At 44.8% G+C, this 15,447-nt stretch overlaps 1 protein-coding gene across 3 annotated transcripts in view; it reads right to left on the bottom strand.

The window, feature by feature from the left end:
* Nucleotides 1–15,447, bottom strand: part of LRRK2 (leucine rich repeat kinase 2) — a 109,366-nt gene that overhangs the window by 47,403 nt on the left and 46,516 nt on the right. For all 3 annotated transcript variants that reach the window (XM_040978886.1, XM_040978885.1, XM_040978884.1), the window contains exons 21-28: nt 12,890–13,008; nt 11,472–11,538; nt 10,455–10,672; nt 8,318–8,568; nt 7,887–8,035; nt 4,173–4,266; nt 2,431–2,617; nt 1,252–1,433 (exon numbers count right to left, since the gene is read on the bottom strand). In XM_040978886.1, coding sequence (XP_040834820.1) covers nt 1,252–1,433; nt 2,431–2,617; nt 4,173–4,266; nt 7,887–8,035; nt 8,318–8,568; nt 10,455–10,672; nt 11,472–11,538; nt 12,890–13,008 — 1,267 coding nt within the window. The remainder of the gene's footprint in view (nt 1–1,251; nt 1,434–2,430; nt 2,618–4,172; nt 4,267–7,886; nt 8,036–8,317; nt 8,569–10,454; nt 10,673–11,471; nt 11,539–12,889; nt 13,009–15,447) is intronic.

The following is a 15,447-nucleotide window of genomic DNA, read 5'->3' as shown; positions in this document are numbered from 1 at the left end:
TCTTAACAGTATATATATATGTATATATATATATACTGATTTGAAGTCAAGAGACAGGGGCTTCTTGCATGTCTCCCACATGAGTGCAGAGGCCCAAAGGCTTGAGTCATCTTCCACTACTTTCCCAGGCTAGAACCAAGGAGCTAGACCAGAAGTGGAGCGGCTGGGACCTGAACCAGCATTTGTTATAGGATGCTGACTCTGTGGGCAGAGGATTAGCCTGTTTTGCCACTGCACTAGTCCCCAACTAATCCATTCTTAAATCGTTGGATTCTTGTAACACGACCAAAATGCCACAAAACACTTCCCAATTTATTTAGTTAACAAGAAATCATCTTTATTTTTTTTAAAAAAAACAGCCGTTCTTAGAAAGCAAAGCAACTGTGGTGGATATTTTTCCTTTTCTAAAACCGTTAAGCACATACAAAAATGTTTCATTTGCTCAGTGAATTGTTACCTGCATAACTCACTAAAAACAGTTCTACAAGATGTTTAGTAAGAATGTAGCTGATTCTTATTACATGAACACCTCCAGCTTCCTGAGGGAAACTCAAAGGAAACAAAGGCACCTGGCCCGCTCAGCACAGAGCACTAACTCTCACCCTCCCACCTTCAGTCAAGTCGGGAGTCTCGATAAGTCCTCCCAAAATGAGCAAGGTGCTAAACGGGAGGACTGGGCTAGGCATGATTCACTGGGAACGCCACAGCTCCACCCTGCCTGCTGGGCTGTGTGTGAGGTGGGCAGGGCCCCTCTCAACGGCCTCCATCACGGACACACAGGGCTTGGGAAGTGATGACCAGCCTGTGAAACAAGCTGAGCAACTCTGCGGGTAGGGAAGGAGTTGATGAATAGGGAACAGGAAGACTGACACGTTGCGGTGCACCCCAAAGGGCTTACAGTCAGTCATCAAAGACATAAGCTGACCAGGGAGAAACAGCACCTTCCAGGGGAAGCGGAAGCTGAGGTCCAGGGGAGTCGTGCCTGGGTAGACGGACACAGGCTGGCTGACTGCTATGGGAAATGCAGGGTTGCCGACTCCTATGCTCTTCAGACACTTGCACCCTTTAGACTTTATTTATACGGAGCAGAATGATAAAGACACCATGGACTCCAGATTAGCATTGTCAGAATGAGAAGCTGTGGCAGCATACAAGTGGATACAGGAAAAGAAAGGGCACGGAGGGTGTCAAAGTCACAGAGAAAATCCAAAACAGATTTAGTAAGAACAAGTGAAAATTAAATGATCTAACCTGATGATGTCTTTGGCTTTGCATCCTATATGTTTGAAATCAAAATTAAGACGCAGTTCATCCAGAGGGAGATCCCATATTTTGCTCAACTTCCCCATTTCGTTGGGAAAGGATCTGAGTTCCGAGTTGTAGCTGACATCCAGGGAGGTGAGGTTTTCCAGATAGCCAATCTCAGGAGGAAGCTTAGGGAGACAGAAAGGGAGAACCTGTCGGTGGGAAGCAAGAGCCACGTGCTGCCAAGAGACCAACTGCAACAGGAGACAGAGACGAGGCGGGCTCAGGAACTCTGCAGCCTTCCCACGCAGCTCTCACACTTCCCAATGCCATAACCTCCCAGGACACAAGTTCAGAACCGAAAAACATTCCTACAAAAAACTTATTTGTACTTTCTAGAAGCTCAGTATGCTCATGAGGAACAGCATCACGTCATCCCTTCATAGCACTGACTGAAGGTGGGAGGTAACCCAATCCTGTACCTGCAGCACCCTTGGGTCCCTCAAGCTGCTGTGTCCTTGAGCACACTCCCAGGCATGTGGGCAACAACAGCGAGGGGTTGTTTCCAAACACAACCAGGCATGCATATTGCAGCTGGCATCCCACCCCAACTGGAATTTCTTGGTTCCAAATGTTTAAGCAATGTACATGTTTATCACAGAAAATATGCAAATATGTAAACCATTAAATATTCCAAATATATCCCCAAAATATTCACAGCTATTGTGAACTTCATAGTATCGGGTTGGTTGGTAGTTTTTATAGGCACTAGCCTTAAATTGGGGGTAAAAAAGCATTTCCTGAGATAAATGGATCATCAACTCCATCTCTGACACAGGGACTGGAAGGCTCATGTGTCTGGGTGAACGCATCATGGTGATGGAAGGGACAAACACAACGGAAAACTTCACATGTCACATAGACATACATTCACAATGAAATACATGTGCACATCATGAATTTATACACTAAATACGTACTTTATCATATTTATAAAGATGGTGGGGATTCTTTTGGAGATGAGAGAATGAAGGCATGTGAGTACATCACAGAGTGGGATTATAACTGATTTAAAATGTGAGAAACGCACTGAACAGATTCTAAAGCAGGCACGCAGGACACACGAGTTACGAAGCACACTTTAAAACCAGCAATACGCCTGGACAGAAACAGACGGCCTCTCACCTCTTTCAGTTTATTCTGGGACAGGTGCAGCTTCTCCACTCTGGACCAGGCTTGCGCCTTTTCACTCAGGTCCAAGACGCTGATCTGGTTAGAGCTAAACAATAGTTCCCTTAAGTTGGAGGACGCCCAGTGTGCAGGGCCTGGCAGGTGCTGAATCTGATTGCTGCTCATGTCCAGGGACCGCAAGCTGCAACAGAATGTCAACACCGTCACTGCAAAGCTGCAGGAGCTTTTGCAAAGCACACTGAGAGCATCCTGGGTCGCTTTCAGCACACTGAGAGCTGGATGTAACTTCAAAACTCACATTCCATACACCAAGACATATGCAAGTGTGAGCACACATGTATGTCTAGAAGTCTGGGGGAGGGGGGAGGGGGAGGCCCATCTCAAGGGGACTCAAGCTAAAGCAAAGGCAGAGCACTATAAAGTAAATGTATGCCTTATTTCCCTACTGCAAGTACTTAAAAATGCCCAATCCTCAGAGACAAAGACCCAACATCCTCAGATGTTGACATGGACAAGAAGTCACAGGCAGCAAATGCAGAGTCATGAGAAGTCCTGCCTCTTCTACGAGACTGACGGGTGGGCAGCTCCCACTTTGCTCGCCAGTCAAGTCGCTCCTTTGCTGAGGGGGGTCTGTGGAGGCAGCTCACACTGTCTGAAAGCACACCTGCCCATCTCAACCTCCTCAGCACCGCACCCCTGAGCAGGAGGCCTGCCTGTCGGGGGCCCTAGGTGTAAAATGAGGGCTTTCATGCAGGACTGAGCTACCCCAAATTCTTAGGAAGTAAGACACGTCACACATGGACATTAGGGCAGTCGGCGAATGTCATATCTGATTACCTGATGGCTACACACCAACCACTTTTGTCCAGTGCACCTGAAGTTTGCGGAATTGATACTAAGCTCCAGCACTCTAGTGGGTTAGACTGAAATGCTGGTTTTGCACAGCAAATGTCTACGCTCCTGCTCTGAAGTGGCAATAGACTGAACTACTCTTGTAGAAACCCATGGGGAACAAGGTCGTTGACTTGACCATATTAGAGGCTGCAGCATGTATGGCAAGCTACCATTGCTAGCTTTTCCAAGAGCAATGCCACGTAAGCCTGAGCCAGGACTTAACATTGGCAAGCGCAGGCTCTTTTAGGAAACACAAGAAAACTTGAGAAATTCCTGAGGCTGGCGTCTGACACTAAATGTCCTTGGAGTGTGAATACTGTTCAACTCTTGGGGAAGAAACCTTCTTTCTGACACGTTTTCTTCTTGTCAACTGTATTTGGCTGTCAGTCGCATTTGGCTCTCAATCATGAGGATGAAGCAGGGGCCACATCTACTCCACAGGGACTCAGATGGAGATGTGGATGGGCCACAGCAGAATGACCAACGTTTAAGAACCGTGACCCGGGACAAGTGACTTCACGTCTGTCCTGAGCAACAACCTCACTTCCCAGGATGGGTAAAAGCAGAAGTGCTCTCACAGGGTGACTAGGGAGAGGTAACCCTAACTTCCTATAGGCAACCTCAATAGGATTTCTGAATTATTAGTATTTTAGTACCCCATCAACTTCTGACAACTATTGATTTTTTAAAAAGTGCAAGTGATAGGCATAAACTGATACAATTGTAACAATACAGCAATCAAACAATCATAAATTATTTCAGGACAACAGCCCATTAAAATAAAAAGTAAGAAGTTTGGACTCCTAGGGCTGATTTTAAAATAAAATAGACAATAAACTTACTGTGGAAGATTTAAGATTGCTTCTGGAACACTTGTAAATTTGTTCTGAGATAACTTGATGCTTGTCACAGAGGAAGGCAAGAAAGGCATATCGGCTACAAGAACGTTGAACAAAGAAAATGCAGATTTTAAGAAGCAGCTACCAATGAGCTGTTGCTTAATTTCCATTCTTACACCGACAATAACAAATCTCCCTGTAAAAATAACGCTGATGGGCCCATGTGGTAGTGCTGCGTCTTAATCTTCCACCTGCAGCTCCAGCATCCCATGCGGACGCCTGTCCCAGTCCCAGCTGCTCCACTGTTGATCTAGTTCTCTACTAATCACCTGGAAAAGCACTGAGGGATGGCCCAAAACCTTGGGCCCCTGTACCCATGTGAAAGCCCCCTGGGGAATTCCTGGGTCCCAGCTTCAGACAGCCCAGTTCCAGATGCTGCAGTCAGTTGGGAAGTGAACCAGCAGATGGAAAATCTCTCCCTCTCTTTCTCCACCCCTCCCCCATAACTCTGTCAAACAAAATACATAAATCTTAAAATACATATATGTATAAATTAAAAACTAACACTGTGACTAAACAATAAAACAATTTATCATACTTAACAGGATCTTTTTAATCTGAAAGATGAAGCAACTGTCTAAATTCATCTGACATTTGTTCCAAGTAGAATAAAAGCCAATCTCAAATTACATGTCACAAATTACTAGATCATAAAGTAAACTAAATTGCACTTCTGTAACTAACAAAATATTTTCGAATACTCTATTACTATACAACACAGCATAGGGATAAAAATTTGTCATTTCCATCTAGTAAGGTGTGTTTTGTGAAAAAAAACAGTGATAGTCACTCAGTAAAAGTATTCCTTCAATGTATGATCTTGAGAGATTATGCAGGGGCTGGCACGGTGGCTCAGGAAGCTACTCATCCAGCTGTGGTGCCAGCATCTCTTATGAGCACTGGTTCGAATACTGGCTGCTCCACTTTCAATCAGCTCTCTACTCATGGCCTAGGAAAACAGTGCAGGATGGCTACAGTCCTTGGGCCCCTGTACCTGCATGGCAAGAAGCTCCTGGCTCTGCATTGGTTCAGCTCTAGCTCTGCAGCCATTTGTGGAGTGAACTCATGGATGGAAGAGCTCTCTCCTCTCTGTAAATCTGCCTTTCAAATTAAAATTAAAAACCCTAAAAAATTGCTATACTTAATTGACTAGTGTTAATTTTTTTTAAAGGACTACAACATCAGTCAAAAGAATGAGAATACTATGTCTATTTCATGAATGTTTACGACGGACATCCAGGGTGAGACATGTGCAAGAGACAAACATCTGTGTAACACAGTTTGAGAAACCTGCTTTCTCATGTGTCCAACACACAGCCATGTCAGATGAACTCTAGAGATGCACTCCTCTCCCACAATGTGAAAACGGCTGTAAAATGACCTCTTGGCATCCTGATAGCTAAAAACATGGGCTATGCTTTGTCTAGAAGATCCTGATGGGTCCCAGTGTTTGAGAACACAACTAGAGAAGCTGTGCTCTGAGAACGAGCCAAGAGGGTGAGTGGAGCTGACTCCCACTTAGCAATCCAAACACTGCATGAAACACACTCATGGAATCAGAGAGGCAAAACTCCCTGGCCCAGGGATGATCTATCTGCAGGAGTCAGGATCCTTTTCACAATACGCCCTTGTTCCAAACCACTAAGGCAAACGAGAGACTCGGCTCAATGCTGTCCCCTCCTTGGTTACTCAGGTGCATTTCACACCTACTTTGTCCCACACATGGACCTTCCCAAACCCCAGGGGCCTCAACAGCATCTTCAGCATCACAGAGCCAGCAGGCCGACTGAGAGGATCCCAGCCACGCACCCTTGTGGCACTCTGAATCTTTGCACATCACTTGGCACAGCATCCTTTTAAGCATGCCCTCACCTCTCTGCTTAACTTAACCACAAATCCCTACAGAATGGAGACTAGGCTTGTGTAGCAAGCATACCTCTCTATCTCTGGTCTCAGAGTCAGGATGATATCAGGGTTGGTGTTCAGGGAGCTGGGGCTCAGGGAGTGGGCAAGGGAAGAAATTCCTATGCAAATTCCCATGCTTTTTATATCAACACTATGACTTTCTGAAGTGCCTGACAAATAGCCGCTTTGAAGTAAATGGTCAAACTGTATTCTGCCACTTAACAATATTACACTGGGCTAGTGTTGTGAGGCAGCACACGGCACTGCTACAAGCAAAGCCAGCATCCCCTGTGGGTGCTGATTCAAGTCTAACCTGCCCCACTTCTGATCCAGCCCTCTGTTCATGGCCCGGAAAGGCAGCAGAACAAGAGCCCTGGCACGCAGCCCCCTGCCACATGTGGGAGGTCTGGATAAGTGCCTGGTTCCTGGCTTTGCCTGTCCAGCTGCTGAGGGTACCTGGGGCATGCAGCAGATGGACGATCTCCATCTCTCCGTGTCCTCTCTGTAGTCATAACGTCCAAATAAGTAAGTCTACTGAAAAAAGTCAATTTATGTATATATATGTGTGTACACACACACACACCATTTTGCTGAGTCAGGTACAGAGTAACCATCTGAATAGGAGGGTGGATGTGGTCTCTACGAAGATAAAATGTGGAGAGGGTACCTGTTTATTGCCATAAAGTATCTATTTCCTTCAGACCAGAATGTCCAGACAGACTGTAAATGGGTTTATTCCTGGTTTCTCTCACATGCTAATAGAATTTAGGCAAATTTGTGTTTTTTCAAAATAAGTGATTATGTATTATTGCAATATCCTGCCAGAGCAGGAGCTGAATGAACAGAAACTTGCAAATTTGACAACTGTTCAATTTACATTTTTTTCTAACACTACCATCAAAAGTAAATGTACTTATAATATAAAAAAAATGCTACTAAAACTTAGGGTTGAAACTCACTTTCTCAGTTCGGGCACTCAAGTGGTTGTAGTTGACTAAATTAACAACCAATCCCAGTCTGAGTACTATCTGTAGAAGAAACAACTGTTGTTTTAACCCATGAGCATAGCAACCTGCTCATTATTTTTTAATTATGAGCCCTTTTTGGAGTAGCTTTAGGTTTATTCCAAAATTGCACAGAAAGCAGGAGTTTCCTCTCACTACCAGCTCCCCACATACTCTCCTGATACAAATAACTTGCACCAGCTAGCCCACAACCTTTCTTTAAACACCAAGGAACCAATACTGAGGCATCATGAAAGCTCAAACTCTTTGGTCCTCATCGGGGGGGATACTTTGTGTTCCATACTCAGTGAGTCTGGACAAATGTATCCCGACTTGTATCCATCTTGATAGAACCTCAGGGAATAGCACCACTACCCCAGAAATCCTCTGTGCCTTGTCCATTCATCCTCCCCTGCCCCTCCCCGCTGCCTTCAACCACTCATGTTTGCACTGTCCCCACACTTGGTCTTTCTCAGACTAAGAGCTGGGATTCAACAGCTGGTGGCTGGTTCTGGTAAGTTCTTCTCTGCATATGCTAATGTTGCTAACATTGGCTGTGTCTGTTCCCAGCGGGGTGGCTCATCTTGTGTTGCCAACAGAGGTAACTATTTTGGAAACTCCAGTTTCAAGTGCTAATATTCTCTTCCTATGCCCATCCTCTGTGTGCCCACGTGACTCTACTCCACTGCCCATCCCACCACAAGAGACTCAGAAGGCCAGTATAGAACAGACGACACAAAATGCTCACCAAGGAAATTCATTCTGGCACTGAAACTCTCCACTTTAGGACAAGCCTCCAGAAAGTTCTCTGGGAGGGATGAAATGAGGTTTTTACTGAGGTTTAAAATCTTCAGCTCCTTCAGGCTCAATGGAGAACACCTGCCTGCTATTTTATTTCTAGTCAGAGACAAAAAAAGGAGACAAAAACGAGGATTAGATCCTATCAATTCACATGCTTTCAATAAGACAAAACTTTGTCCTCAAAGAATGCACCAGAATAATTTTAAAATTAGTGTGGAAATTTCAATCAATTGGCAGAAGCTGCAACACATTTTACCTCAATATTCTATTATTACATTTTTGTTGAAAATTTGTGACTGCAGCAATGTCAGCATTTTCTCAACCCTAGAAAGCCGAACGTAAGGCATCCCTTATTTAGCAAACTCTCTCCCTACTCACCCTTCTAAGATGAGCTGCTCCAATCTCTCCGCCACCTCCGGGAGGCTCTCCGGGATAGCTGACAGCTGGTTATAGGACAGATTCAGCTGCCGCAGCGTCAAACACCTCACCGTGGGATCCAAGACTATGGAGGGCCCAATCTCATTGCGAGAGACGTCGAGGTTGGAGATGCAGCTCATTTTCAACAAGTAAGGGGGAAATGACGTAAATTTATTACTGTGCAAGTCCAAGTGTGTCAAACACTTCAGGGTCTGAAAAGACAGTATTTGAAGAATCTAAAATGAACCAGCTGAGAAACTGAAGTTCAGGAAATATTTTTGCAGTCCTAGCTCTGGAGTTTCTAGCCATCAAGAATTCCCCCCAAAACCTGAAAATGTAATCCACACTAGAATTTCAGGATCTGGACTAGCCCAGCTACCTCTGCTAGAATATAGGTAACACCAAGAAAATACAAGAGGTAGTCTGCCAAGAGCAGGTTCACAAAAACAGTACTTAGAGTTTAATGCACCTTTTTATGGTAAGCAGTGTCTGTAAACAGCAAAATAAATCCAAACAATCCCCCACAAACATGTGAAGCGGTACTCATTTAACAAGCAGTGCAACGCTGAGAATAGGCTTTTCTCAATACTGGCCTTTAGAAACAGTTACACATGTTTTTAAGACTTATCTTGTTATTTATGTGTAAAGTAGTCTGGTTTAAAGAAAGGGAGAGACTGGGCCCAGCGCGGTGGTGCAGTGGTTAAGGTCCTCGCCTTGCATGCCCGGGATCCCATATGGGCACCGGTTCTATCCCAGCAGCCCCGCTTCCCTTCCAGCTCCCTGCCTGTGGCCCAGGAAAGCAGCCGAGGACGGCTCAAAGCTTTGGGACCCTGCACCCGTGTGGGAGACCCGGAAGAGGCTCCTGGCTTTGGATCGGCATAGCATCGGCCATTGCGCTCACTTGGGGAGTGAATCATCGGATGGAAGATCTTCCTCTCTGTCTCTCCTCTCTGTATACCCGCCTTTCCAATGAAAAAATAATAAAAATAAATCTAAAAAAAAAAAGAAAGGGAGAGACTGAACCACAGCATGAGATCATCCCTGCCGTGGTTCACTTCCTACAGGCCGCCACAGCCAGGGCTGGGCAAGAAAGCCAAAGCCAACAGCCCCACTGGAGTTTCCCACATGGGTGGCAGGATGCAGGGACCTGAGCTGCCACAAGTTTGAGTCAGCTGCTCCACTTCTGACCCAGCTCCCTGCCTGTGGCCTGGAAAAGCAGTGCAGGATGGCCCAAAGCCTTGGGACCTTGCTCCTAAATGAGAGATCAAAAAAATCTCCTGACTTTTGGTTGGCTCAGCAACCAGACATGGCAGCTGTTTGAGGAGTGAAGCAGCAGACAGAAGATCTGTTTCTCCTCTGTAAAAACCTGCCTTTCCAAAAAGAAAAAATAAATCTGAAAGAAAAATTCTTGAAGAGCACATGGAATCCATGTTACAAATAACTTTCACCCTTCACTGTGACATAGCAGTTAAAAGCCACCACCTGCAATGCCTGCATCCCAGAGTGCCTGGTTCAAGCCCTAGGTGCTCCACTTCAGAGCCATCTCCCTGCTAACAAACCTGATGGAGAAGCAGTGTGAGGTGGGCTAAGTTCATAGACTCTTGGCAACTATGTGGGAGACCCAGATGAAGCACCAGGCCCCTGGTTCTGGCCTTGCCTAGCTATGGCTGTTCTGACTCTGGGTAGTGAAGCTGTGGATGGAAGATCTTTTTCTCTCTTCCTTCTCCCTCCTCACGGCTTTCAAATTAACACACAAATCTTTGAAACAAGTCATCATGATGTAAGTTTTGCTGGACCTCTGAATTTAGAGCGCAGGAAATGAAGGCTTGGAACACGCAAGCAACAGTCCTCGCCGTCAGTTACTCCCACTCAGAGGACCTGAAGCGCTGTAAGTCAGCCACCCTGGGACCTGCAGGTAGCCCTGCTGGACGCCGACACACACCCTGCGTTACCAGGACATAATCCAGAATCCCCTCACAACCACGTTTATTTCGTGGGAGTGGAAGGTTGTCTCAGCCCAGGGCCCAGTCTACAACCCAGGGAACACGGGGCTCCTTGTGGCCCTTCACGGAGCCCCAAGAGGGGCCGCCACGCGTACCTCACAGAGCGGCTGGGGGAAGCTGGCGAGTGCATTCTGCTGCAGCTCCAGCCTCTCCAGGTGCTCCAGGTGGGTGCTCAGGCAGCCCCTGTGGCTGAGGGCGTCCACGTCCCGGAGCTCGTTGGCCGAGAGGTCAAGAGACGTGATGTACTCCCTCTCGGACACCAGGGAAGACGTGCTCTCTGACTGCCTCACGTGGGGCTGGAGCCTGGTGGACCCTTTATTCCAAAGCAAACAGCACAAATGTGAGCAAAGGATTCCAATCCACCAGGTAAACGCTACCCATGAACCTCTCTTCTGGGCCCTGGAGATGCAGTAGAAATGCATCTGGGGACATCTCCAGCCAGCGGAGACCGAATAAATACAAAATACTGCGTCAGCTGGTGCGTTATACAATAGCAGCAATAGAGAATGGAAAAGGGGGACCCAGCACAGCGGCCTAGCAGTTAAAGTCCTCGCCTTGAAGGCGCCAGGATCCCATATGGGAACTAGTTCTAATCCCAGCAGCCCCACTTCCCATCCAGCTTCCTGCTTGTGGCCTGGGAAAGCAGTCAAGGATGGCCCAAAGCCTTGGGACCCTGTGCCCACATAGGAGATCCAGAAGAAGCTCCTGGCTCCTGACTTCGGATCAGCTTAACTCGAGCCATTGCGGTCACTTGAGGAGTGAATCATCGGATGGAAGATCTTCCTGTCTCTCCTCCTCTCTGTATATCTGACTTTGCAAGAAAAATAAATAAATCTTAAAAAAAAAAATAATGGAAATGAAAAGAAGGCAATGGAGAAAGACACTCTTGGGCCTGTTACCTGCATTTCAGGTAACTTACAGAATAATGGCTGATAATGTGTATGAATGGTATGTTTGTAACCTGGAACTAAATTTCATGTTTCTATAGCCTGTGGAGTCACAAGGAACACAGATGGAACATTATACAATGAGATTACCATCAATAAGATTTGGACAAGCACTGTGCTCTGCTCAAAACGCTGACTTTCTGTAGGTAACTCCTAAATACTTACTGGACGATTCATCGGACGACCAGATTTTTTTCCGCCTCTGTACATCTTCCTGATCAAAAAAGGGTCCCTGTTAAACAATGAACAATGGACTTTAAAAAGCTGCTGTCATTTGTTTTTCAAGAGAGAACATTGTTAGGTGGAAACAATCAGGAGATTGTAGAGGTAATAAACGGTATTCCAAAGCATGGGGTAAAAACAGACAAGTATACCCAATGACTAATCATGAGAGAAAACTTTTACAGTTCCAAATTGACCACAGAACGCATCCACTTTTCCTTCTTTAAATCAAACACAGCACAACTGGAAAGCAGGGGGTCGAAATCAAAGAGGTCCAGTTGTAGTATCTCATCCACCACCCCACTGTTCTAAACTGAGCTGCTCTTGTAAACTTGAACTGCATGCACTGTGGACAGAGGGCTCAAACACCGCCATGCATCTGAGGATCTGGAATTAGTATCAAACAGTAGCTCAATTTTGATCAACATCAGAGCATAGGCTAACATTTCCATGAGTGTCCAATACAAGCGTGGAAACACAGTGGTCCCCACAATGAACCAACTTAGAACAATCAAATTCCCCTTGTCTTATATGACATTCATTCAGCTCTTCCACAGCTACTACACAGAAGGGAGGTGGAAGTAATGGTTCTAAGAAAAAGTGATTCTCAGTATACCAAAGACTGTTTTGATCAACAGCAACATCACGCGTTCCACCTTTCTCAGTGTCTTCAGGCTCCTGTTTGGCTTCTTAGAAACCACACGATGACTCCTAGCTACTAAGGGTACGAGGTACATGAGCACACAGGACAGGCCCACCCTGGGGTCCACAGACTTGGAGCTTTGGGAAGAGAAGGGTAGGAAGCCTTGCTTTTGATGTAGTGGTTAAGACAGTGATTGGGACACCTACAACCCATATCCAAGTGCCTGGGTCCAAATGCAGGCTACACTCCACACCGCAGCTTCCTACTAAGGCAGTCTCCAAGCAGTGATGGCTAAGGGGTCGGACCCCAGCCACTCACACGGAAGACCCAGCCCAATCCCTTTGCACACTAGAACGTGGCTTGCACATTAGAACGGCTGTTGTGCTCGCTCTCACTGTTGTCCTTCTCACCTCCCCCGCTTTCTCTCCCTCCCTCCTTCCCTCTATCTTCTTCTCTTTTGCAATTTTTCCAAAAAAAAAAAAACCAAAGGTAAAACCATTTAAACATGTTTTCACTCAGTACATATATACCCCAATAAACTCACACCGTATGAGCTCAAAAGTTCCCAGGTGTAAGTTTAATATGACTAACTTCTATTTTTTTTTTATATTCTGCACACAATTTTTACATCAGGGAATTCCTCCTAATTGCTCCTGGCTTAGGTACAAGCTATTAACAGAATGCCATCCACAAAAGACACAGTCACAATCTCACTCACCAGTGAACTGGAATGCCTGGGCAGATTCGGGGAGCAGCGTTGCAATCCAGGATCCCGGCAAAACTCTCCCACACTAATTGAATTTGATTTCTTTTTCATAAGAAGTGAGCCCTCACTTCCTGTTTTGAGACAGTAAAATAGCATGAGGGTGAGGAAGACAAGTGGGCTCCATCATAAAGTTGTACATAGTTGAACACATCCATAAGGGAAACTTCCCAGCCCATTCCCTTTGTAATGTCTTTACAATGATATGGCACACTAGTATTTCTTTCAAGCTGAGCTGCATCTCTCCTCTTCCATAAATAATTAGTGTCTAGTCTGTGACAACCATTCCCTAAGTACTGGATAATGAAGATCTGCAGGTGCAAAGTACATCCATGCCTCAGAAGATCTCAGCGGCCACAGAAGCCCCCGCTCTAGCAAAACCATCTGATCACCGTGACCTCTGTCTCTCTGAAGTCTTCTTTAAAATGTTTTAAGTCCTGCTGCAAACACCAGAATCATATCTGAAATTGCCTGATTGAACATCTCTATTCCATTTCACATACCATGGTTTCTCTTACAGAAAAGCATAGAGATAAACAGGAGTTGCCAAGAATTGCTTTATGAAAGAAGGGGACAACTTTTAAAATATGAGTTTTCAAGAAGCTGAATATGTAAAAGCTTATTATTAAAGCTAAATCATATGGAAATATTTTTAAAAATAATTTTAAGACTTACAATATGTTTTTTAATTGGAAAGTCAGATCCACAGAGAAGGAGAGACAGAAAGATCTTGCAGATACTGGTTCCTTCCCCAAGTGGCTGCAACAGCCTCAGCTGAGCTGATCTGAATCAGGAGACAGAAGTTTCCTCTGGGTCTCCCTCTGAGTGCTGGGTCCCAAGGACTCGTATTGTCCTCTACTGCTTTCCCAGGCCACGAGCGGGTGGGGCAAGAATAATATGGGATCTCTGAGCACGTGAGGTGAGAATTTAGCCGCTAGGCTATCATGCCAGGCCCAAGATTTACAGTTCTACCACTTTTTCTTTTGCAAACAGAGCATTGATTTCAAATGTCTAAAACAAATTATACAATCAACATTAAAAAAATGACAAAATTCAAGATAAGTTTTGACACACAAAAAAATCCTTTCCTGGTTCATTATTAAAATTTAACTGGTTCTGTGATTTATTTTTATGTTTAAATATTCTAATAAAATCAGTTCTTATATTTATATATCTTAACATTAGTTTTTATAATTATTTTATGCTTATGAAATATCCACAAGCATATTATAAAAAGAACATTATGTATTTTATAATTTTTTCATGTTAACATGTCTGTTTTCCTTCATTTAAAATATTCAAAGAGAACCATTTCAAACATTTTGGAGTAATACGCATGAATGTATTCTCATAAGAAAAGAAACAAGAAAACTACAAATCACTCTAAACTACTGGGTGCAGGCCCTGGGGGAGAGACAGTGCAGAAGTGTGAAGGTTCCAGCAGAGGGAAAGTGGCCACAGAAGCCTACAATCGCCTGGCCTTCTGCCTGGTGGCAGTTCAAGGGCTGAAGGCACAAGCAAAGGAATTGAGAGAGAGCCTGCACCAACCACGGAGGCTGAGGTCGCTGTGCTCCCAGAACAGGGTTCAGCCAGAGCTCCTGTCACCTGCCCCAGGGTTCCGGCCAGCTGCAGGAAGAAGAAACGCAAAAGAGAACCACTCACAGGAGGGAGGAAACGATACTAACCACAACCTGTGTTAATACCAAGGGGTTACTACGTCATCACACACACACACACACACACACACACAAGAATCCTCAAAGATTTTACTCAAAAACAATCAAAATATGCAAAGCATAAACTGCTAAAACTACAAGACTTTATACATCCATAATACAAAGTCAACATGTCTTCCTTAATTACAAGTCAGAAGAACTATCAGTCCAAATACAGAAGACGTGAAAAACACTGCAGTTTCACCCCCACTGACCCAACCCCAACTGCGGATCACTTGCTTGTAACTACACACACCAAGTGTTTGATACGTAGCTCAGTTTATTTCCATAAAACTGAAAGGGCAGGGCTTGTCTGGACTGGTTCTCTTACATTACACTGAAATCAGTAGCAAAAAAACTACCCAGACAACTCCTCAATATTTGGAAAATCCCCCAGTCTTCTAATTAACCCATAAGTCAATGAAGTTGTAAATGAAATGTTAAAACTGAATGAAAACACGGCAAAGTTTTAGGACGCAGCTGGTGATGCTCGGTGGCACATGCATGCACAGCCACGAACATAATGGCCTAAAAATCAGTGTCACCAACTTTATCGTTGAGCATTCATAAAAAGAACAGCCAACTGATAAAAATAAGCAAAATTCTTGCAAAATTAATAAGAAGTCACAGAAAATGAAGTCAATGCAGCAAAATCTGATTCCTTGAAAACATTAATGAAGTTGATAGCTGAGCTAGAATTAATAAGGAAAAAGGAAAAGCTACAAGTAAGCAATGTCGAGAGTGAAAAATCAGATGTCTCTATAGATGCTACAAATGCTGGAGGTTAAAAACAGAATT

The sequence above is a fragment of the Ochotona curzoniae genome, unplaced genomic scaffold (assembly GCF_017591425.1).
Source record: "Ochotona curzoniae isolate NIBS_2020 unplaced genomic scaffold, NIBS_Ocur_1.0 contig_2927, whole genome shotgun sequence".
In the NCBI taxonomy this organism is placed as follows: Eukaryota; Metazoa; Chordata; class Mammalia; order Lagomorpha; family Ochotonidae; genus Ochotona; species Ochotona curzoniae.
The sequence above is the reverse complement of the archived record's forward strand: the minus strand, read 5'-3'. Positions and strand labels throughout refer to the sequence as shown.